At 36.0% G+C, this 25,048-nt stretch overlaps 1 protein-coding gene across 1 annotated transcript in view; it reads left to right on the top strand.

Annotated features, from left to right (window-relative positions):
- Positions 1-25,048, top strand: part of LRP1B (LDL receptor related protein 1B) — a 2,178,569-nt gene that overhangs the window by 1,474,931 nt on the left and 678,590 nt on the right. Inside the window, exons 30-31 of the mRNA XM_086368415.1 lie at positions 8,403-8,577; positions 9,537-9,631. Coding sequence (XP_086224541.1) covers positions 8,403-8,577; positions 9,537-9,631 — 270 coding nt within the window. The remainder of the gene's footprint in view (positions 1-8,402; positions 8,578-9,536; positions 9,632-25,048) is intronic.

The following is a 25,048-nucleotide window of genomic DNA, read 5'->3' as shown; positions in this document are numbered from 1 at the left end:
TCAAACTCTTTTGAAGATGAAGCAGGTATAAACTTGATAACTAGATTGAAAAAGTGAGAAATTATAGACAGGATACACTTAGACAATTATAGAAATGATCCAAATCTGAAATAAAACCTAGGTATAAGAAGATTACAGACAGCAAGAGCGGAAACAGCAGTAATTGAATGTCATGAATGTGAGAGGTAAACTTGACCAAATAATTGGAAAGATATTAGAGACATTGATCCATATGAAAATAAAAAGAGACTTGTTTCAGACTTTTCTCCCTAATCAGCAGTGATTTGTTTCTCTAAGACAGGAATAATGATAAGGTTAGGATGTAAAGCATATAAGGATTAGTCAAGAAGTTATAATTCTGCCCCTATGTTCTTAAAAAAAAAAAAAAGATTTAGAAAACATGCATATGTGTTAAAAGTGAGAAAGCCAAGTGAGTAAGCACTCAGTTTTTCAGAGTTGGAGAGCTGTAAAATGTCTGAGGATGAGCATTAAAGATTCCTAAAGTGTTTGTAATGTTCTTAAGATGTATTATGGATTTATTGATGTTTTCTTAGTTTGTGTACCATCATGTGTTATGTATATAATAACATATAGATAGATATATATACACACATACATATATACTTTTATGATCAGAGCTTTTCATAAATGCAACAGAATATTTAATATTTACAGAGTTTCTTTGAGAAAGCTTTTCACAAGTATTACCATTTTGCTTTTTTAAGCTTTGCTTGTAAGAACAGAGAAATACTCGCCAAAAAAAACCACTGCAAATGAGTTTTGACTGGCTGAAGCCATATCTGCCCTCAGAGAGTTATGAATCCCCTCCTCTTTGAATGCACACCTCTTTCGGGGCAGAAGGCTTGGCGTCCACTCCCAAGATGCTGGTGTCAGTAAGTCTGCTTCATAGAAAGAAAAAAAAAAAAAGAGATGAGTCTCACAAGCAGAGAATTGACAACCAGTCCATTTTCATTTAGATTTATCTACATGTTAACCAGTTCGCATGCTTACCTCCATCCCTCTTTCATTTAAGGCCTTCTCTCTGAATTATATCTTTCAATGTATCTTAATTTAATGAGAATTTGTTATTGATATAATATCTGAAAATAGTTTTGTTTAGTCTTCTTTTTATAAAGATAATTTTTAATTGCAGTAAAATATACATCATGTAAATTTATCATCTCAAACCTTCTTAATTGTACAGTTTAGTAGTGTTAAGTACATTCACATTGTGTAACCAATCTCCATAACTCTTTCCATCTTACAAAATGAATCTCACCCCATTAAGAAACAACTTCCCATCCCCCTTCTCATTTTCTAGAAACCACTATTCTATTTCTATGTCTCTGAAACTACTATAGGTACCTCATATAAAAGGAATCATCTAGTACTTACCTTCTTGTGAATGGGTCTTTTCTCTTAGCGTGCTATCTGCAAGTCCATCCATATTGTAGCATGTCAGAATTTCCTTTCTTTTTAAGGCTGAATAATGTTCCATTTTATGTATGTATCCCAATTTGTTTATACATTCAACAGTCAATGGATGTTTGGGTTGTTTCACTTTTTGGCTATTGTGAATAATGCTGCTGTGAACATAGGTGTACAAGTAGCTCTTTGAGACCTTTGCATTCTTTTGGTTATATACCCAGAGGTAGAATGGCTGGATCACATGGTAATTCTAATTTTTTGAGGAACTGCCATACTATTTCCAACAAAGGCTGCACCATTTTACGTTCCTATCATCAGCTCACAAGGGTTCCAGTTTCTTCATATTCTTGCCAATATTATTTTCTTCTTCTTCTTTTTTGTTGTTGTTGTTCTTGTTTTTTGTTTGTTAGTTAACTTTCCATTATTAGTAGTTGTCATCCTACTTGTGAATGGCTTCCTTGGTGGCTCAAATGGTGAAGAGTCTGCCTGCAATGCAGGATAACTGGGTTTGACCCCTGGGTTAGGAAGATCCCCTAGATAAAGGAATGACAACCCAATCCAGTATTCTTGCCTGGAGAATTCCTGGACAGAGGAGTTTGGTGGACTACAGTCCATGATATCGCAGAGGGTTGGACACGACTGAATGGCTTTCACTTTCAATTAATAGGCGTGAGGTGGAATATACTTGTGCATATGATCACATTTCCTAATGATTAGTGATGTTGAATATCTTTTTGTGTTCTTGTTGGTCATTTCTGTATCTGCTTTAGAGACATGGCTATTGAGTCATTCGTGCATTTTTAAATCAATATTTTGTTGTTGAGATGTAGTTTGGAACATAATGTTGTTGAATACAAATTCAAAGTTTAGTGTCATTTTTTCTCAATCCTTTCCAGATATTATTTTACTATCTTTTCACATCTCTTGAGAATCTCTGTGTTTGTCTAATTTGTCATTCCTTTTTTTTTTTTTTTAACAGAATATATGTTTTCTCTCTAAATGCTTTGAAGTTCTTCTTTTTCCTCATGACTGTTTTTATTTAGCCATCCAAACTTTACTGTACTGGGCCATCTCTTTCATCAGTGCAGGGAGAAAACACCCTCAACTATTGTCTCTGTTATTTTTTCTAGCCTAGTCTCTATGCCTTCCTTCTGAAACTGACTAGATGTGGTAAGTTATTTGTTCTAACTTCCAACTCATCTAATCTTTTTGTTTCTGTTTTCTTTGTCTAACAGTTAACTGTCTTGCAGTTCATCAGATGTCTTGCAGTTCACAAGTTGTCTTGCAGTACTAGTGTCTAACCTGCTGGTTAATCCATCTAAATAATTGTTCTTTTTAATATTGTCAAGTTATTTTGCTTCTCATTTATATACATTTCAAGAAGATTTTTAAAAATAAATTATTGCAAAAAAAATAAATTATTGTACCTTGCTTATTATTTTGAAGTATATTTTTTTCCTTTAAAATTACCCACTCAATTTTCTTTATGTTACACATAATAATTTAAAACCATGTAGGCTTTGGGAACTTAAACCTACTCTTTATTTTTCTCTTATGTCTTATTCTTTGTGTGTGTTTTAATTTTTCTGATCTATTATGAGAACAAATTCAGTGTAGAAATTGTAAATGCTTGGGTGGAGAAAATTGTTTTCTTCCTTAGAGGATTTGAATTTGCTTCTTTTGGAGAAAAAGGAGTCATTATAAGCAAAGAACCATTCTCCTAGACAAACAATAGATGCATCTCTTGCCCAACCATAGGCCTATGCTTAGATTTTTATCTTTCATAACCAGAAGAGAAACAGAAAAAATGTTTTATATTTATTTAAAGAATCATACTCCTTTTTGAGCAGGCATATATATATATATATATATATATTGTTTGTTTGTTTCTTTCTTTTTTAACTCACCTGAGGATGTTGACCATTATTATATCTGGGAATTGCACTTGTTTAGCTCTGCTACTTTTTGTTGGTTTAAAGACTGAACACTCTTGCACTGAGCAACTAGTAATCCAGCAATCTCTAGATTTTCATTACAAATTGTTGCCCCTATGGCCTCACCAACCTCTGTATTCCTACTTGGCTTCCTTTATGATTTTATGTAACATACAGTTGTGTATTAGCATTTAGATATTTTTCTGTCTGTCCTATGATCTCAACAACACATTTCAAAGTTTTAATTTATCATACATCAGGGAATTTTGTGGTGGTGGAAGAATTTTAGGAATATCTAATCTGTCTTACTTTAAGAAGTGAGAGTCATTAGAAATAAGAAATTGAACTTTCTGAAAAACTTGCTCAGAGATCTTGGCTTGACTTGAAGACAGGAGTTGAATCAATTCATTATTTCAGTATTTTTATCAAAACAAAACAAAAATATCATTAAATGTATTGCAGTTGTTATTCTTCCCCTGACCCCTTTATGGTGAACTTACTAGGACATTCCAAAACAATAAGACTTGGGCAGTAATCATGGTCAAAAAAGACATAAGTTTTATTTTAGACATAATGCTGATAATTAGAAGCTCCAAACTAATGGACAGAAGAAGGGTTAGAATAGAAAATGAGAATTGAGATTGCCTGAATATGTTTAGATGTGTACTCCTGAAAATACTCTTGAGGATCTTACATCTGATATTTTTAACTTAGCTCACATATCCTTATAATTATAGTTTGTCCATATTATGAATTCATCAAAAGCTATTTATTTTGAAGGCAATGTTGTGTATGTTTGAGGAGGAGAGCTATAAAAATAAATTAGCAAGGGCCTATCTTCAAGAAGTATATGTGAAAGTAGTAGTATGTTCACATATAATTATCATGTTACATAGAAAAGAATTGACCAGATATAGTCTTATTGAGTTAGATAGATGGAGAAAATCTTTAAGACTGGAACATATAGAATTAATTAGGTTTTTGTGTTTGAAGGGCAATGTTGCCTATCAACTAGACTATTTTGCATGAGATTATAAAAAAATAATAGGTATGAGGTCCAGGTAATTCTATATAGATTGGAAAGATCAAGACAAGTATGGAAATCTGAGAAAATGTCAATATGACTCAAGGGTAAGATAATGGGTCAAAAATGGTGAGAAATAAGGTTGGACAGACAGTTATATTCAGATTATATAGAAAGCCAGGGTAAGGAATTCCAGCATCACTTTGAGTGGTTGGAAGCAATCAAATACCTTGGGACAATTGAAGGTCATGATACAGAGCTCTCTAGTCAGAAAAATAACCTGAAGGCAACTAAATCAACTGCCTGAAAGAGGAAGAAGATTGTATGCTATGCAATATTAAAGCTAGAAATAGATTTGAGAGAGCATGGACCATAGAATTGACAGGGAAAAGACGCTTACTCCTTGGAAGGAAAGTTATGACCAACCTAGATAGCATATTCAAAAGCAGATACATTACTTTACCAACAAAATTTCGTCTAGTCAAGGCTATGGTTTTTCCTGTGGTCATGTACGGATGTGAGAGTTGGACTGTGAAGAAGGCTGAGCACTGAAGAATTGATGCTTTTGAACTGTGGTGTTGGAGAAGACTCTTGAGAGTCCCTTGGACTGCAAGGAGATCCAACCAGTCTGTTCTAAAGGAGATCAGCCCTGGGATTTCTTTGGAAGGAATGATGCTAAAGCTGAAACTCCAGTACTTTGGCCACCTCATGCAAAGAGTTGACTGACTCATTGGAAAAGACTCTGATGCTGGGAGGGATTGGGGGCAAGAGGAGAAGGGGACGGCAGAGGATGAGATGGCTGGATGGCATCACTGACTCGATGGACGTGAGTCTGAGTGAACTCCGGGAGTTGGTGATGGACAGGGAGGCCTGGCGTGCTGCGATTCATGGAGTCACAAAGAGTCGGACACGACTGAGCGACTGATCTGATCTGATCTGAAATAGGTATTAATAACTTATATTTGAGCTTCTCTGGTGGCTCAGACAATAAAGAATCTGCCTGCAATGCAGGAGACCTGGATTTGATCTCTGAGTTGGGAAAATACCCGGTGGAGGCCATGGCAACCCACTCCACTATTCTTGTCTGGAGAATCCCATGGACAGAGGAGCCTGGCAGGCTACAGTCCATGGGGTCACAAAGAGTCAGACACAACTAAATGCTAAGCACAACATACAGATTGCATTTGGCTATGCTTTCTGATTTAAGAGTGCAATGCAGTCTTCAGGTTGTATGTTTAGGAGTCATTTAGAAACAAGTGAATAAATTTTGAGCAGCAGAGACAGCAGGAAAAAAATAAGCAAGCAAACTTTGGATAACATGTATTTTAGAGGAAATAAAAACTTTATTTTTGCAGTACCAAGCAATTCAAGATAAAAAGGCAGAAAACATTAAATCCTTGGATTGGCAAAGTATCCCTTAATCCTGAATTAAGCTACATAAACACACATCATCTAATATTCACAAAATCCTATGATTTATCTATAATTAGCCTCATTGTGCTGATAAGAAAAAGAAGCCAAAATTTAAGTGACTTCATTAAAGACAAAGAATAGGCACCCAACCTAGAACAAAAGCCAGAAATTCTCATTATTGTTTCTCAGTAACCAATTAAGTCCAGAGAGTAAAGGAAAGGAAAAAAATATCCTGAGTGAAGCAAAATAAATATTTGACATTGAAGGTCTAGCTTTACAAAGATGTTGTGTTATTATTTTTTCTTATTGTTTCTCAATGAAAGGGAGACTGAATGAGAATAAGTAAAAATACAAATAAATTTCCAGCATTGGTTTGAGAAATGAAGTTTGTATTTAAAGTCTGCCAACTTAACAGAACTTAATGATGAAAGGTACCTTGCAGAGTGAGAAGTTGCTGCTTAGAGCAGAAATTAAAACATGCGGAATACTTTTTAGAACACTGTAATTACAAGTTATTTAGAAATAATGAAATGAATACTGAGCAGGAAAGCAGGCTCTGTCAAGACTCAAGTTTGTAAACTTGAGGTTGAGCCTCCTGTGCCAGCAAGGCACGTCACAGCTGACCCAGAACTGCCAGGAATCCCTTTTTTTTTAAACTTTGAACTAGCTGGCAAATTTTACAAATCTGGAGTTTTCACCTTTTCAAAATGACACCTTTTGCTTGATGGCATCTTTTGAAAATCATAAAAAGGGAAGATGTAGCAATTAGATGGGCTTCCCAGGTGGTACAGTGGTAAAGAATCAGCTTGTCAATGCAAGAGACACAGGAGACACAAGTTCACAAGTTCGATCCCTGGGCTAGAAAGGTCCTCTGGAAGAGGAAATGGCAACCTTCTCCAGTATTCTTACCTGGTAAATTATTTGGACAGAGGAACCTGGCAGGTTATAGTCCATGGTGTCACAAAGAATCAGCCATGACTGAGCACAGACCAGACAGAAATTAGATGAGCTAAGTAGCAGCCACTCTGCATTTCTAGAAGTGTTTTGCATGGAACTGCTGCTCTGGAGCAGTAGCTGCAGCACTTGGTATTAGTTTTAACTTGCAGAATCTTAGGTGCCTTCTCAGATCTACTGAATCAGAATCTTCATTTGCACAGTCTCTAAATGTCTGATAAATTTGAGTATCAGGAGTCTGGAGAACCCTAAGAGGTACAGCATGCTAGCAAATATTAAAACTTTTAAAAATAAAATACCCAGTTAATGCATTCAAATGCTACAAATTGAGAATTAAACTGGCCTTGTGTATGACCAACCCAGACAGCATATTAAAAAGCAGAGACATTACTTTGCCAACAAAGGTCTGTCTAGTCAAAGCTGTGGTTTTCCAGTAGTCACGTATGGATGGGAGAGATGGACTATAAAGAAAGATGAGTACCGAAGAATTGATGCTTTTGAACTGTGGTGTTGGAGAAGACTCTTGAGAGTCCCTGGGACTGCAGTGAGATCCAACCAGTCTATCCTAAAGGAAATCAGTCCTGAATATTCATTGGAAGGATTGATGTTGAAACTGAAATTCCGATACTTTGGCCACCTGATGTGAAGAACTGACTCATTGGAAAAGACCCTGATGCTGGGAAAGATTGAAGGCCGGAGGAGAAGGGGCCAACAGAAGATGAGATGGTTGGAAGGCATCACTGACTCAATGGACATGAGTTTGGTTAAATTCTGGGAGTTGGTGATGGACAGGGAGGCCTGGCATGGTTCAGTCCATGCGGTTGCAAAGAGTCAGACACAACTGACCAACTGAGCTGAACTGAATTGTGTATCTGTTAATATGTTGAAAAGATTTCCTAGTATCCATTGTTTTAACACTTTATTTTTCATTTGTTTCTTTAATTAAAATGTGCAATTATATTTAAGCCTACTTTCCATCATTTTTTAAAAAGATGCCCAATTGAATAATCAAGTAATAGCAACCCAAATATTCATATTGGCTGTAATGAATAAAAACATATTTAGATTTCAGTAATTTCTATAGAATCCACATTGGAGGAATTTTTAAAGGGTTTCAGTTTCTTTGCTCATATCTCAGTCAATTTCTGCTAATTATCCATTTTAAAGATGTTCAACTCTCTGATAATTCTTTTCAGAAAGTTGAATTATTTTATTTAATTTCAGTAACAAATTTGCACTTAACAGATAAAATGGCCCATTTGTTGATGGCCCACAAGTACTTTCTCCTGACTAGAAAGATGTACTACCAACTAGAGAAGCTATTACTCTAATTTGAATTTTGGTCACCTTGGCCCATAGGACTGCTGCCTACATCTGCTCCTTAGTGTTTACTAGCGAATCATTGACTGTTAGTGCAAATTTAATGCTAATTGTTACTTCAGGTTTTCAAATGGCTCAGCAGTAAGACATTAATGATTATTCATGCCTTAAGAAGGGCTGATAAGGGAATGAGATTACATCTTGTACAATTTTAGCTAACAAATTAAAGTGTAAATTAAATTTTCCCTGAGACAGAAAATAACTGACTTGGAAAGCCAAAACAATGAGACATTTCATTCACTTGTGATTTTCTCTTTCCTGTTGTACAGATATTCAGAGTATCAGAGGGTTAACCGTGGACTGGGTCTCACGTAATTTATACTGGATTAGCTCAGAATTTGATGAAACACAAATTAACGTGGCAAGACTAGATGGCTCCTTGAAAACCTCAATTATCCATGGAATCGATAAACCACAGTGTCTAGCAGCTCACCCAGTCAGGGGGTAAAGTATGATTTTTTTTTTTAAGTTTTTCAAAATTTTATACACCTTTGCTCTGATATTATGTAAAAACTTTGTTGAATTCAGAAGAGACACACATATACATATGTGTATATACATATAAGCTATACAGTAAAAAAGGCAAATGTGAATATGGACATTATAGGCGATCCCGTGTTAACGATTTCTGCTCTTTCTGCATGAAATCAAGTTTTTACATATTACTGTAAAATTTTATCAATTTATGTTTATAAAGAGTGACAGTTCAGAATGAGAAAAAGAGAGAGAGAAGCCTAGAAAAGTTGTTAATTTCATTTCAAATACCAGTTGTTAATAACATGTTTACTGTGAGTTGATGTTATGGTCATTGCAGATTAGATCACATTCTCCCATCTTCTGGTTAGTCTTCAGGAATGCATGTAGAGAACTCATGTAGAGCTAAAAGAAAGTCTTTCTCTGTAGTGCTTTCAACAGGAATGATTGAAATGACTTTGTTTCCTTCTCTGGTACCTGATTTTTCTGAATCAAGAGAATTAACATTGATGAATGATTTTAAATGGAAATAATTTACTGTAGTTAAAGTTAAGGGCTTCCCAGGTGGCACTAGTAGTAAAGAACCCGCCTGCCAATGCAGGAGACATAAGAGCTATGGATTCGATCTCTTGTGCAGGAAGATCCCCTAGAGGAGGGCACGGCAACCCACTCCAATATCCTTGCCTGGAGAAGCCCATGGACGTTTGTGGGTGTAGAGGAGAAACAAGTGAGATAATGGGTCTTCAATGATAGGAAAAAGTAAGAGTGACTTCTTCCCAGGCAAGTGGCTCAACAATTTGGAGACTTCTTGGAAAAAAAAATAATCCTGCGCCAATAATTTAATATTAACTTAGTTCTTCAACAGATGTTTCTAGTCAACAAGTAGGTCTATATCTAATATTTTTAAACCATATCTCTTTTGAATTAAGGAAACTCTACTGGACAGATGGCAACACAATTAATATGGCAAATATGGATGGCAGTAATAGCAAGATTCTCTTTCAAAATCAAAAGGAACCTGTTGGTAAGTTTTATTATATATATATTTTTTTCACAGTTAATCACTGCAGTTTTTAATATGACAAATCTGTACTCATACAATGGATCTTTGCTCTTGAGCCTGAAAGAAAATATTGTAGATTGATAATATAAATTAAATCATAAATTTATTGATTTTATTGAATCTATTTGGTTTATGTAGGGTAGGAAGGAAACATTTTTTTCTGGAGAAGAAGTTTTTTTTGATAAGATAATTTTTTATAGTATCTCAAGTATAGAAGTTGCTTAAAACTTAAGGTAATTAATACATATAATATCTTATTCTCACTGATGAATACCTTATACACCAATTGCTTCAGTGGCAACATGATGTACTGAGGCTTCCTCTGATCATCATTGTTGTGGCATTATTAATAGTTACAATGATTTGAGTTTAAGCCTTTAATATTTAATTTTCAGCAGTTTTCATTTACTCTGCACGGTGTTTATTTAGTTTTTTATTCTACCTTTGTTAACCATTGTAAATCATCACATGAAACTTCATGGTGCTGAAAGAGAGCTTTGAGTCATTCCCATAAATGATTTTTGAAAATCAAGCTACAAGGATTCTTTTAGAAGATAATGTTACATATTTGCACATAGATATCTATACATTATGCTAATCTTTTCAAACAGTAATCACTTTCCTCATCTTCTCTTATACTTCTTTGAGAGGCCTGAATTTGTCATCTCAAAGTACCTTTTTAAAAAATCCAACAATGAACCTGGATTTTTATATTATATTAAATGTATATATATAAAAGAAAACCATAATTTTGCTTTGAATTAAATACTATATATTTTTAAATCTTGGAATAAAATTACTGTACCATGGAGCTTTTCAGCACTAATTTCTTAGTTTTAGAAATGTGGAAATATACTTACTTGAAGTATCTCATTTTTAATAGTGATGATTCAATAAAGGAATAATATTAAGATTTACAATAAATGGGAATTTTTATGTGGTCCATAGAATAAGCCTCTGATGTAAAATGATACTATTAACAACTCTTTTCGGTCCATAGAATAAACCTCTGATGTAAAATGATACTATTAACAACTCTTTTCTTTGGACTGTTGGTTCTAAGATGTGATACACAATTGAAATTCAAGGTAGTGTTAGAAATTAAAGGCAAATAGAAATGCTAATACTTCTGTGTAGAAGATGATAGAACAAAAGAAACAAGGGATTCTACAAGATAGGACCCATACAAAGGACTTAATTTGGACTAAAGCAATTTAGTCAGTGCTTATCTGGAGTTGTTCAGAATATTTAAAATGGAAAAGTGAATGTGATTGAAACAGTATGAGCAAATAAAGTTCTTACATTGTAATGCGGTAGCCATAAGTTACACCAAAATAATTCACATGCTTGTTTTTATAATGGGGAAAGCCTTATCTTTCTTAATACTAAATTTCCATTTTCCTACTCAAAATAAATTAAAGAAGAGCTATATATGTATAACTTATGTAAGGAAAGTTTGTAAGGAAAAGAATTACTGCTACTATATACACTTTGTAGTTGGCCCATCAGATGTCATACACCACATACTGTTAACTGTGTATGGATGATGATTCAACACCATCATTTATTTTAAAGGTACAACATCACCATTTAATATTTCAACATCATCATTAAAATTTTAAAATAAATTCAAAATGACACCATTAAATATTAATTTGTGTGAGATATACTATTTTCCCAGAAATAACCCAGAACCTTATTACAAAGCACATTTGAAGTCAGGATTCATGAGTATAGATTGTGAGTTAGATATTCAATAAACAGATTTTCATTATAAGATTTTGTATTCAGCCTGTAGATAAAAATTTGACATTGTTCTTTTTCCTTTAGGGGAACAGGAACCTAAATCATTTTAGATTCCACTAAGTGAATTTATCCCACTGACCTTGAGCAAATTACAGTTAGCTTGGTTGTACTTGCTTTCCTCATCTGTAAAATCAAGGCAAAATGCCTATTTTTATAAAGTTCTCATGAGGATTAAATGAGGAAAACTTATGAAAAGAACAGCTGGCCTTTTGTAATAGAACCTATCAGGAGTAGTAGTAGAAGGTATATTGGGTCCCATAGACTGGAATTTGAATGATTTGTCTACAATATTAAGTGCGTATAAAAGAATTCAGTGAAGAATAAACATAGAACAAAATCCACAGAAATGTGGCAAAGGAATATATGTAACCAAGTGGGCCTCTGAGATGAACAAACTTTTATGCACATCTGAGGATTTAACTCTATATTGTCTTGATGTTGATGCTCAGAGGCAAACACGTTTGAAATACTCTTCTGCTCTCAGATTTTGTCAGCATATCTGCCCCAGGGCAATAGACAGCTGTGCCCTCATCTTGCTTTATTACAGGCATTGGTTGCAAGTTCCTCCCAGTAACTTAGGTTACTAGTCATGTTTACCAAGTGTTAAGATTGCTGGTCTCTGTGACGTTAATGACAGGCTGTGTTGTCCATTAGTAAATGTGTTCCTCTTGCTGTTTCTTCTCCCTTCCTTGTCTAAGCTTGTGGTCATTTGGCTCTGTAGGGGAGGAAGAGGCTTTCCTATCACTTTCTAGGTTCTTTTGGCTGGTCTAATGCATATATACCTCGGAGATATTACAGCTTCAGTTCTAGACCACTGAAATAAAGCAAATATGACAATTAAGTGAGTCACACAAAAATTTTTGGTTTCCCAGTGCATATAAAAGTTATGTTGTACACCATACTATAGCCTTTCAAGTGGGTGATAACATTGTGTCTTAAAACAAACAAAGGGTGTACATACCTTAATTAAAAAATACTTTATTGCTAAATTCCTAACCATCATCTGAACCTTCAGCAAGTCATCATAGTAATGGCAAAGATTACTGATCACAGATCAACATAAGAAATATAATGATGTAAAATTATGAGATATTAACCAGACTGTGGCACAGAGACAGGCAATAGTCAGATGCTGTTGGAAAAAAATGGTGCCAATAGACCTACTAGGTACAGGGTTGACACAAACATTCAATTTGCAAGAAACACAGTATCTGCAGAGTGCACAGTAAAGCAGAGAGAAATAAAATGAGGTATACCTGTAGTTAAATTCACAGAAGGCAGGAGAAGAAAAACAGGAAAAAAAATTTAATTATGTACATATGGGACCCCCATAAAAATGAGACCCGAAGAAGTAACCAAAGCAGGAAGCTTTTTTACCTATTAGATAAAGAAAATTGTTTGTGAAGATTTGACAAAACAAAGGGGTTTGAACTTGCAGTTCCAAAGTAATGAAGAAGTAACAAACCTTATTTATACTGCTGTTTGGGCCTTGGATTCCCTATCTCTGGCAATAAGGACACCTTCTATCTTCCTGGTATAAGGAGGATAGCTTTTCATGGGAGAATTAGTCCTTGTTTTCAGAAAAACAAAAGAGGGTCAGTGTATTCTTCTTTTACCAGCTGTTTAAGTAACTTTACATCAGAATAATTAATATGCCTGCATATTCACATTTAGGGGTGGCCTGTCCTCGACCTGTCAGTTTTCTAGCATCTCAGATGTTTCTCAAAAAAGAAAGAACAAGTAAAAATCAGTTGGTCAGTTTATCTACTTATTGACAAGTTTTTTTTCTTTTTAAGCACAGAGTATAAATATAGAATAAATTATTCAGAATGCAACCCTTATTCATTTAAACCTTGTTAATTGCGATTTTTGATCTATCCCAGTAGGCTAGAGAGACTCTTATCTGTAAATTAACTGTAAAAAGTATTACTGCTGAGTAACTTTCTAGCAGGAAATTCTTATCTATATTCAGTTAGTTTAAATTGTTCATTTGTGTGGCACCAGTTAAGATGATGTTTTCAAGATTATTATAGGTGCTATTAAAACAGATTAAAAGCTATGTTCCATAGTAACTGTTTTTCAAGTTGTAGTCTTTTTACTGTGTGTGCTTGAACCATTTTCTTTAAATATATTCACTAATATATTATTTATGAAGTTATGCAAAATACTTAGGTATTTCCGATTTGTTTTCTTTTTTTAAAGTTTTTTTTTTCTGTCCATTTTTTTAAATGGGCAATTTAGAGCTGTAGTGTAAATAAGCAGACTCTCCTCCCCGCCAAAAAAACTTGTTTTTGGTTTATATACAAATTTAAATGTGATTTATTGTAGTATCAAGGTTAAGTCTCATATGGAAACATTTGATAATGGAAGAATCTTTGAAATACTCCCTAGAATTCATGGCACTGTAATCTCACTTTATAAGATTCTTTTAAAACTATTCCCCTGAGAATATTTCTAAAATGGAATTTTTGAGTCCTATAAATGAACATATGAATGTGTGAAAAAGTAAGCACAAACCTATTTTTGTTTGTATACGTGACTGTCATACCTATGAAATATTATATGCATAGGGATTTTTTTTACTTTTATTTACTTACTGAAGTTCACTGATATTTTACACTTAGGAAACTATTTTAATTTCTTTTTTCATAATGAATCTGTCTGGGCAATCTCTGGCTTAAACTCCTCCCCACTGCATTCCCTGAACCATTTCTATGAAGAAAATTAGGTGATTAGGAAAGGAGGAGATACTTACTGTTAATTGATTTTTCTCCTATGCATATTGATTGTCAGATTATACATTATTTTGGGGAAAAATATATAGGAAAAATATGTGCAAAATGTGAGGAGAAAAAACGATATTCTGTCTGGCAAGGCTGGGGAATGTCAACTCAAAACAATCATTTTCTATCACCCTTTATGAAAGCTATATTCTCACTAAAGTTACGCTTTGTATTTGCATGCACTTAGCCTGGGATGTATGATGATGATGATATAGAATCATCATTTTGGTAACAAAAATAGCGTAATTATTTTGCCTATTTATTAAGGACTTAAAATATGCCAGGTACTTGCAAAATGTTTTCATTAATCATCTCATAGTAATCATTTCTGGAAGGCTTTCTTACTCCTCCTTTATAGCTTCAGAAATTGAGGCTTGTTGAAAGAAATTAGTTGCCTGTCATGAATGGTAGAGTTGCAATTCAAACCAAGTTTATCTGCTTCCAAAGTCATATTAAATCTTAACCATTATGCTATGCCCACAGAGGCTGATTTCATATAGTGATTACCTAACCTCAAGCAAAGATCAAGGAATAAAACCAGTACTCTTTCAAGCATAGAGAGTGGAAAGAAAAATGTACAGCTTATGTACTCCTCAGAAACATGGGGCCAATTAGGACACTGCAGCCAGCTTTTCTAAGCAGCCAGGGGTAGGCAAGCACCAGTTTAACCTCTGTGCCTATTTTGCTGTACAATTAATTATTTCTGAATTTTTAAATGCATATTTTAAACAGTAATGTCACTGATATACTAGGTTTTCTTCTTTTTGCAGAATGGTTTTTATAGTTTAATTTACTGGATTTCCCTTACTTGTTTCCTGTTATATCCTTATGTGTGACATAACTTGAAAGAGAAGTTCATCCTGATCTTATCAAAAGACCCAACTTTACATTTTATGAATGTGTATCACTGAAGACAAAGTAACTGCTACCTAGAGGCAGGTTGGGCTGAATACCTTTGTTTCTGTTAAATATAAATCACCATTCTCATTATCCATTGTCAAACGAAATATTTTCAATTAAGAGTTGTTGCTCTGTCTTGGATGCATTAAACGCTTAGAGCAGTTTGCAGAAGAGGGGGTTTTAATTTACTATTTAAAGTGATTGCCAAGTTTACAATGTTTGCATATTATGAATTTTATCCCTTAAGCCTCATATAAAGTATCTTGACTTGTCAATCAGCATTTCAATTTTTGGCTTTTTCTTAAGAATCTACTGTACTATATATTTCATTTTCTTGATGTTTTCTCTTCACTATAAATGTGATCCCAACCAAAAGTCATTTGTTTACTCAACTTTCAAGTATACCTTCTTGAAGCCTGCCAAACTATTAACTTTTAATTGTTTAATCATTCCAACCCTTATTGTGTATTTGTGGATTTTAAAATTTTTATGGATAGCATTCATAAACACTGCTTAGCATGTCAAAAGAGCTCAAGCATCTCACTATTTAAAAATAAGAATATTTATATATACTTATTACTCAGCACACTTTTATTATGCATGAAGCTCAATCAACATATAAGGCTATGTACCATGAAAGAAATGATAATAATATGTTACCAAAAAGACCAGGGGAATTAACAAACTGATATTAAAATTATACATTCATGTACACACAAATAATTTAAATTATTATGTTTTTTAATTTGATCTTTTACTCAAATGTGATGAAGTATTTAAAAAAAAATTATGAAGGGTATTTAGGTTCTAGACTCTGAAAATAAAACCTGGGATACATTATCAAAGTCATAGTCCAGTAAAGGAAAAGAATAGAAACATAAACCGTTTGATGAAGTCTTCTGTAGAGTTAAACAACAACAAAAACACATACCATTAATGAGTACTATTTCAAGACAGCATAAAGATAATATAAGTAGACACAATGAAAAATAGAACAACTCATTCTTTATGGAAAGAAAAATAGAGGAATAAGTTGTTACAAAATTGGTGATATTTTTAAGTTTCAACTGGAATTTGAAGAAGACATACATTTTTGCTTTTGAGTTATGAGAGGAGAAGGGGATTTCCTTAGTCTTAGTAAAAAAGGGAGGGAAAAAAAAACAGGTTTATTTATTTATTTAGTTTTTTTAGCATTAGCACTTAACAGTGCATCAAAGATTTACTGTTTCCACTGCAAGATGAACTGGTTCCTAAACTTGTTAGGTACCAGAGTGTAATCAGTCAAACAGGAAATGAAGTCTGTTCCACTTTGGGAAAGGTATGCTCATAATTTTATCTGAAAATTACTAATACACTTCTGGGAGATGGCCCTCTTACTCAGTACGCCTCATCGGTAATGCGGGCATAAATACCAAGGGACCTCGTGATCTAACTTTAGCATGGCGCTGTCATCTGCAAGTGTATTTCTCCCACCTCTGCAGTAGTTGCTTTCCAATATTTCAGGTTATTATTATTGTTTTTTTTTTTTATAGTCATTACACCTCGAGGATGACAAAGATGAGAGTGTGGAAGATTAACGATCACAAAACTTACACCAAAAAGGGAAGCTCTTCTATATTATATGAAAATCCCTTATAAAAGGCAGTTCATTAACCAAAAATGCTTTATGCATTCAGATTTTCCCCATCTCTCAACAGTGATGGTTTCCAAAGAGAACACTCAGTAGTGAAGGCCACACACTTGTTTTGCATTAGTTTGATACGCTGAAAATCAGAACCTTTAAAGCATCTTGTAAATGGGAGAAATGAAACTGGACCTGGGTAGGGGGCTGGGTTTAACAGGTTTAAAATGGACAAAATCATATTTTGTCTACAATCTGAATTATTCTGTGTGTCTAGGGGAAAAAGTATATAGCCCGAGGAAATGTTTAGGATTATACTGACAGGAACTATAATTTTAAAATATTGAAGTGACACAATTTAGTGCTTTAAAGATAGTTTGCTTTATTTTACCTATCAAGCTATAAAATATAGTTTAGGCAAAGTAAAAAACTATAGGTTGTTGTCCTTGTTCAGTCACCCAGTTGTGTCCAACTCTTTGCAACCCCATGGATGCAGCATGCCAGGTCTCCCTGCCACTCACCATCTGCCGGAGTTTGCCCCTGTTCATGTGCACTGCATCAGTGATGCCATCCAGTCATCTTATCCTCTGATGCCCTCTTCTCCTTCTACCCTTGATCTTTCCCAGCATCGGGGACATATCCAGTGAGTCATCTGTATAGGTATTAAACCTTTTAAAATGATCTTTTAGAAAAAAATAAAACCACTTCTTAACAAAAGCTTGTCACTAATTCTGGGTTTCTTCTAATTTTGCATGTTATTTTCACAAGGCACATAATTTTTACCAGTCATTAAGAACTTGAATGATAGAATAATTGTCCCAGGTAAAATGATTTATATGAAGGAGAATGGAGGAGATGCTAAAATCTTAACTTGATAAAATAAATATCAAGGAAGTTATTACCTTAGTTCTGTAGCTCTGTAGGTCATCAGTGGCTTCTTAAAGCAGAGTGAATTGAGGGGATTATTTCAAGCAATAATTTAGATCAAGTTAATATAAAAACAATATAGATACTTGCAGTTGGAGAAAAAAATATAAAAAAAAAATTATTTCATCTATCTTCCTAGGTTATTGCATCTACCTTATTCCTTCCAGGGTCTGGCTAAGGCCCTAGAACTTAGACTGACAAAAGACAAAAACAGAGCTTATTAACTTGTGTAGCACACATGCATGTGAGAGAAACACACTGAAGAATAGCTCAAAGGAGTGGTGTGAACATGTGTGTATATCATCTTCAGTCAGTTCACTTAGGTCGCTCAGTAGTGTCTGACTCTTTGCGACCCCATGGACTGCAGCCAGGCTTCCCAGTCCATTACCAACTCACGGAGCCTACTCAACTCATGTCCATCACATCCGTGATGCCACCTAACCATCTCATCCTCTGTCATCCTCTTCTCCTGCCTTCAATCTTTCCCAGCATCAGGGTCTTTTCCAATGAGTCGGTTCTTCGCATAAGGTGGCCAAAGTATTGGAGTTTCAGCTTCAGCATCAGTCCTTCCAATGAATAGCCAGGACTGATCTTTAGGGTTGATAGGTTGGATCTCCTTGCAGTCCAAGGGACTCTCAAGAGTCTTCTCCAACACCACAGTTCAAAAGCATCAATTCTTCAGCACTCAGCTTTCTTTATAGTCCAGCTCTCATATCCATACATGATTATTTGAAAAACCATAGCTTTGATTAGTTGGACCTTTGTTGGTAAAGTAATGTCTCTGCTTTCTAATATGCTATCTAGGTTGGTCATAGCTTTTCTTCTAAGGAGCAAGCGTCTTTTAATTTCATGGCTGCAGTCACCATCTGCAGTGATTTTGGAGCCCCCAAAAATAAAGTCTCACTGTTTCTTTTGCTTCCCCATCTATTTGCCATGAAATGATGGGACCAGGTGCCATGATCTTAGTTTTCTGAATGTTGAGTTTTAAGCCAACTTTTTCACTCTCCTCTTTCACTTTCATCAAGAGGCTCTTTAGTTCTTCTTCACTTTCTTCCATAAGGATGGTGTCATCTGTATATATGAGTTTATTGATATTTCTCCTGGCAATCTTGATTCCAGCTTGTACTTCATCCAGCCTGGCATTTCGCATGACGTACTCTGCATATAAGTTAAATAAGCAGGGTGACAATATACAGCCTTGACATACTCCTTTCCAGATTTGGAACCAGTCTTTTGTTCCATGTCCATTTCTAACTGTTGCTTCCTGACCTGCATACAGATATCTCAGGAGGCAGGTCAGGTGGTCTGAGATTCCTATCTCTTTAAGAATTTTCCACATTTTATTGTGATCCACACAGTCAAAGGCTTTAGTGTAGTCAATAAAGCAAAAGTGGATTTTTTTCTGAAACTCCCTTGCTTTTTCAATGATCCAGTTTATGTTGGCAATTTGATAAAGCCATTAATTTGTAGAGAAATAGAAAGATAAAGGGAAAAGGTTTTAGACTTAAAGAAAGTAAGCTATAAGAAGGTAATTACATGAGAAAAACTAAAGAAAGATAAGGGTCATTTTAGTAAATTCCTTTCAGTGCTATCTCTGGGCTGGTAAGAGTCTAGACTTATCTCTGGTGATTAACAGGTAAGCCTCTTCCCACGTGGCTCAGTGGGCAAAGAATCCACCTGAAGTGTAGGAGACATGGGTTTGACCCCTGGGTCAGGAAGATCTGTTGGAGGAAGGCATAGCAACCTCCTCTAGTATTCTTGCCTGGAGAACCCCATGGACAGAGGAGCCTGGGGGGCTACAGCTCATTGAGTTGCAAAGAATTGGATATGACTGAAGCAACTTCAAGGGCGCGGGGGGGCAGAGAGGAGCTACTCCATGTCCAAGGTAAGGAGCAGCAGCTGCACTTTGCTGGAGCAGCCGTGAAGAGATACCCCACATCCAAGGTAAGAGAAAACCAGGTAAGACGGTAGGTGTTGCAAGAGGGCATCAGAGGGCAGACACACTGAAACCATAATCACAGAAAACTAGCCAATCTGATCACACAGAACACAGCCTTGTCTTACTCAATAAAACTAAGCCATGCTGTGTGGGGCCACCCAAGACAGGTGGGTCATGGTGGAGAGGTCTGACAGAATGTGGTCCACTGGAGAAGGGAAAGGCAAACCACTACAGTATTCTTGCCTTGAGAACCCCATGAGCAGTATGAAAAGGCAAAATGATAGGATACTGAAAGAGGAGAGGAACTCCCCAGGTCATTAGATGCCCAATATGCTACAGAAGATCAGTGGAGAAATAACTCCAGAAAGAATGAAGCGATGGAGCCAAAACAAAAACAATACCCAGCTGTGGATGTGACTGGTGATAGAAGCAAAGTCTGATGCTATAAAGAACAATATTGCATAGGAACCTGGAATGTTAGGTCCATGAATCAAGGCAAATTGGAAATGGTCAAAAAGGAGATGGAAAGAGTGAATGTTGATATTCTAGGAATCAGAGAACTAAAATGGTTGGGAATGGGTGAATTTAACTCAGATGACTGTTATATCTTCTACTGTGGGCAGGAATCCTTTAGAAGAAATGGAGTAGCCATCATGGTCAACAAAAGAGTCCAAAATTCAGTACTCGGATGCGGTCTAAAAAACAACAGAATGATCTCTGTTTGTTTCCAAGGCAAACCATTCATTATCACGGTGATCCAAGCCTATGTCCCAACCAGTAATACTGAAGAAGCTGAAGTTGAATGGTTCTATGAAGACCTACAAGACCTTTTAGAACTAATAGCCAAAAAAGATGTCCTTTCATTATAGGCTACTGGAATGCAAAAATAGGAAGTCAAGAAATACCTGGAATAACAGGCAAATTTGGCCTTGGAATACGGAATGAAGCAGGGCAAAGTTTAATAGAGTTTTGCCAAGAGAACGCACTGGTCATAGCAAACACCCTTTTCCAACAACACAAGAGAAGACTCTATACATGGACATCACCAGATGGTCAACACCAAAATCACATAGATTATTTTCTTTGCAGCCAAAGATGGAGAAGCTCTAAACAGTCATCAAAAACAAGACCAGGAGATGACTATGGCTCAGATCATGAACTCCTTATTGCCAAATTCAGACTTAATTTGAAGAAAGCAGGGAAAACCACTAGACCATTCAGGTATGACCTAAATCAAATCCCTTATGATTATACAGTGGAAGTAAGAAAAAGATTTAAGGGACTAGATTTGATAGACAGAGTGCCTGATGAACTATGGACTGAGGTTCATGACTTTGTACAGGAGACAAGGATCAAGACCATCAACATGGAAAAGAAATGCAAAAAAGCAAAATGGCTGTCTGAGGAAACCTTACAAATAGCTGTGAAAAGAAGAGAAGCAAAAAGCAAAGGAGAAAAAGAACGATATTCTCATTTGAATGCAGAGTTCCAAAGAACAACAAGGAAAGATAAGAAAGCCTTCCTAAGAGATCAATGCAAAGAAATAGAGGGAAACAACAGAATGGGAAAGACTAGAGATCTTTTCAAGAAAATTAGAGATACCAAGGGAACATTTCATGCAAAGATGGGCTTAATAAAGGACAGAAATTATGTGGACCTAACAGAAGCAGAAGATATTAAGAGGTGGCAAGAATACACAGAAGAACTGTACAAAAAAGATCTTCAGGACCAAGATAATCACGATGGTGTGATCACTCACCTAGAGCCAGACATCCTAAAATGCGAAGTCAAGTAGGCCTTCCTTAGAAAGCATCACTACAAAAAAAGCTAGTGGATGTGATGGAATTCCAGTTGAGCTATTTTAAATCCTGAAAGATGATGCTGTGAAAGTACTGCACTCAATATGCCAGCAAATTTGGAAAACTCAGCAGTGGCCACAAGACTGGAAAAGGTCAGTTTTCATTCCAATCCCAAAGAAAGGAAATGCCAAAGAATGCTCAAACTACAGCACAATTAAACTCATCTCATACGCTAGTAAAGTAATGCTTAAAATTGTCCAAGCCAGGCTTCAGCAATACGTGAACTGTGAACATCCAGATGTTCAAGCTGGTTTAAGAAAAGGAGGAGGGACCAGAGATCAAATTGCCAACATCCGCTGGATCATGGAAAAAGCAAGAGAGTTCCAGAAAAACATCTATTTCTGCTTTATTGACTATGCCAAAGCCTTTGACTGTGTGGATCACAATAAACTGTGGAAATTCTGAAAGAGATGGGAATACCAGACCACCTGACCTATCTCTTGAGAAACCTGTATGCAGGTCAGGAAGCAATAGTTAGAACTGGACATAGAACAACAGACTGGTTCTAAATAGGAAAAGGAGTACGTCGAGGCTGTATATTGCCACCCTGCTTATTTAACTTATATGCAGAGTACATCATGAGAAACGCTGGGCTGGAAGAAGCACAAGCTGGAATCAAGTTTGCCAGGAGAAATATCAATAACCTCAGATATGTATATGACACCACCCTTATGGCAGAAAGTGAAGAGGAAATATAAAGCCTTTTGATGAAAGTAGAGAGTGAAGAAGTTGGCTTAAAGCTCAACATTCAGAAAACCAAGATCATGGCATCTGGTCCCAACACTTCATGGGTAATAGATGGGGAAACAGTGGAAACAGTGTCAGACTTTATTTTTTTGGATTCCAAAATCACTGCCGATGGTGATTGCAGACATGAAATTAAAAGACGCTTACTCCTTGGAAGGAAGGTTATGACCAACCTAGATAGCATATTGAAAAGCAGAGACATTACTTTGCCAATAAAGGTCTGTCTAGTCAAGGCTAGTGGTCATATATGGATGTGAGAGTTTGACTGTGAAGAAAACTGAGCACAGAAGAATTGATGCTTTTGAACTGTGGTGTTGGAGAAGACTCTTGAGAGTCCCTTGGCCTGCAAGGAGATCCAACCAGTCCGTTCTAGAGGAGATCAGCCCTGGGTGTTCTTTGGAAGGAATGATGCTGAGATTGAAACTCCAATACTTTGGCCACCTCATGCGAAGAGTTGACTCATTGGAAAAGGCCCTGATGCTGGGAGGGATTGGGGGCAGGTGGAGAAGGGGACAACAGAGCATGATGAGATGGCTGGATAGCATCACCGACTCCATCTTCATGAGTTTGAGTGAACTCCGGGAGTTGGTGATGGACAGGGAGGCCTTGCATGCTGTGATTCATGGGGTCACAAAGAGTGGACCTGACTGAGCAACTGAACTGAGCTGAACTGAAGCAACTAAGCACAGCAAAGAAAAAAAAAAAGGAGGGGGCAGAAAACTTTTATTTTTGGTGTCTCTTGTTTCTTAATCATTTTCAACTCAAGATAATCTTTAAAATGGTCAGTTTTAGAGTGACATAATCTGTTGCCCTACATGTTCAACTTTTTACTGAAAAATATTTTTTAATTGAAAATTTATTGAGGTAATTTTAGATTCACATGCAGTTGTAAAAATAATGCAGAAGGGTTCCATATATACTTCATCTCATTTCCCCCAATTGGAATATTATATAAAACTATATTAGTGAAACTGAATGTCGCTCATTCGTGTCTGACTTTTTGTGACCCCATGGACTATACAGTCCATGGAATTCTCCCAGCCAGAATACTGGAGTAGGTAGCTGTTCCCTTCTCCAGGGAATCTTCCCAACCCAGGGATCAAATCCTGGTCTTCTGCATTGCAGGTGGATTCTTTAACAGCTGAGCATAAAGGAAGCCCAAGTGGGTGGTCGGTCCCTTCTTTACTCTACCGGAGTGGGTGGTCTATCCCTTCTCCATTGGATCTTCCTGACCCAGGAATAATGGAATCAGGGTCTCCTGCATTGCAGATCGTTTCTGTACCAACTGAGTTATTGGGCAATAAAATATTACAACTCAGATATTGACCTTAATACAATCTATCAATCTTAATCAGATTATGTACTATTAGTATTCATTTGTGTGTGTGTGTATGTGTGTATTCAGATCTATACACTTTTATCATGTATATAGTTTCTTATATTAATATCAGAGTCAAAATACTGAATAAACTGAATCAATTTCTGTGGAAAAGTAGGGGAAATAAATAAAGGCAAAATAAGATAGTGAATAATTCCAATATCACACCAATCTTTTCTATTACCTATTTCATATGTACTCTCTTCCCCCTTCTCTTATCACACTGTCTTCCATTTCTAAAATTTTGCCATTTTAAAGTGTTACATAAGGGTTCAGGATGGATTTTCTTTTAAAAATTTAAAATAAATTAAAAAATAAATAAAAAATAACAACAAAAAAAAATAAAGTGTTACATAAATGAAATCATACAATATATAACTTTTTGGATTGCCTTTTTTCCACTCAGCATTTATCCCTGGGAGAGTTGTTGCATGTATCGATAGATTTTTTATTTTTCTTTGTAGTGCTGAGTAGTATGCCATGCTGTATACATAGCACACTTTAGTTAACCATTCTCCTGTTGAAGGAAGTGAGATGATTCTAATTTTTAACTGAAACCAAATGTGGCCTCTATACATGGACACCACATTAAATCTTGGAGATAAGAATTTTGTGTGAAGTAGAAAAGAATAGTTTTATTTCTTAGCCAGGTAAAGGGGGCTACAGCAGGCTAATGCCCTTAAAATCATGTGTTTCAACCTGGGGGGATGAGGAAGAATGAGGTGAGGAATCTTCCAGTGGAAGGGGGAATTGCTGATGAGGACAAGGATCAGGGTGCCTGCAGGGCTCACATTCCTTCAATCTGGAGATCATCTGGTATCAGGTGATGATGGTTAACTGTGACCCTCTCTGGAAGAGTACTTCATCAAGTAGTTGACATCTTCATTTGGTGGAAGTTTTAGTTCTGCAGAAAAGCTCAAAGAAAATGTAATGTATATCCCTTGAAGGGGACCAGGACCCTGCTCCAATGGTTGCACTATTGTTTCTTGACTGTTCCTTCCTTGTCTCCACATTCCCTCCATTCCCTGAATAACAGCTGTTTGAACCTGCCCTCAGGGCAGGGGACTGGAAAAGGCTTTTGCACCCAGGAGGGTCATAGGATTCTGCTGGGATTCATGACTTCTATAAATAAAGCTGTTATAAACATTCATGTACAAGTTTTTGTGTAAATATCTGTTTTAATTTCTCTGGGATAAATTTCCAGGAGTTCAATTAGTGGGACCAAGGCAATGGCACCCCACTCCAGTATTCTTGCCTGGAAAATCCCATGGACGGAGAAGCCTGGTGGGCCGCAGTCCATGGGGTTGTGAAGAGTCGGACACGACTGAGCGACTTCACTTTCACTTTTCACTTTCATGCATTGGAGAAGGAAATGGCAACCCACTCCAGTGTTCTTGCCTGGAGAATCTCAGGGACGG

Source organism: Bos grunniens, chromosome 2 (assembly GCF_055505025.1).
Source record: "Bos grunniens cultivar Pamir isolate PY7600 chromosome 2, Bosgru_T2T1.0, whole genome shotgun sequence".
In the NCBI taxonomy this organism is placed as follows: Eukaryota; Metazoa; Chordata; class Mammalia; order Artiodactyla; family Bovidae; genus Bos; species Bos grunniens.
The sequence above is the reverse complement of the archived record's forward strand: the minus strand, read 5'-3'. Positions and strand labels throughout refer to the sequence as shown.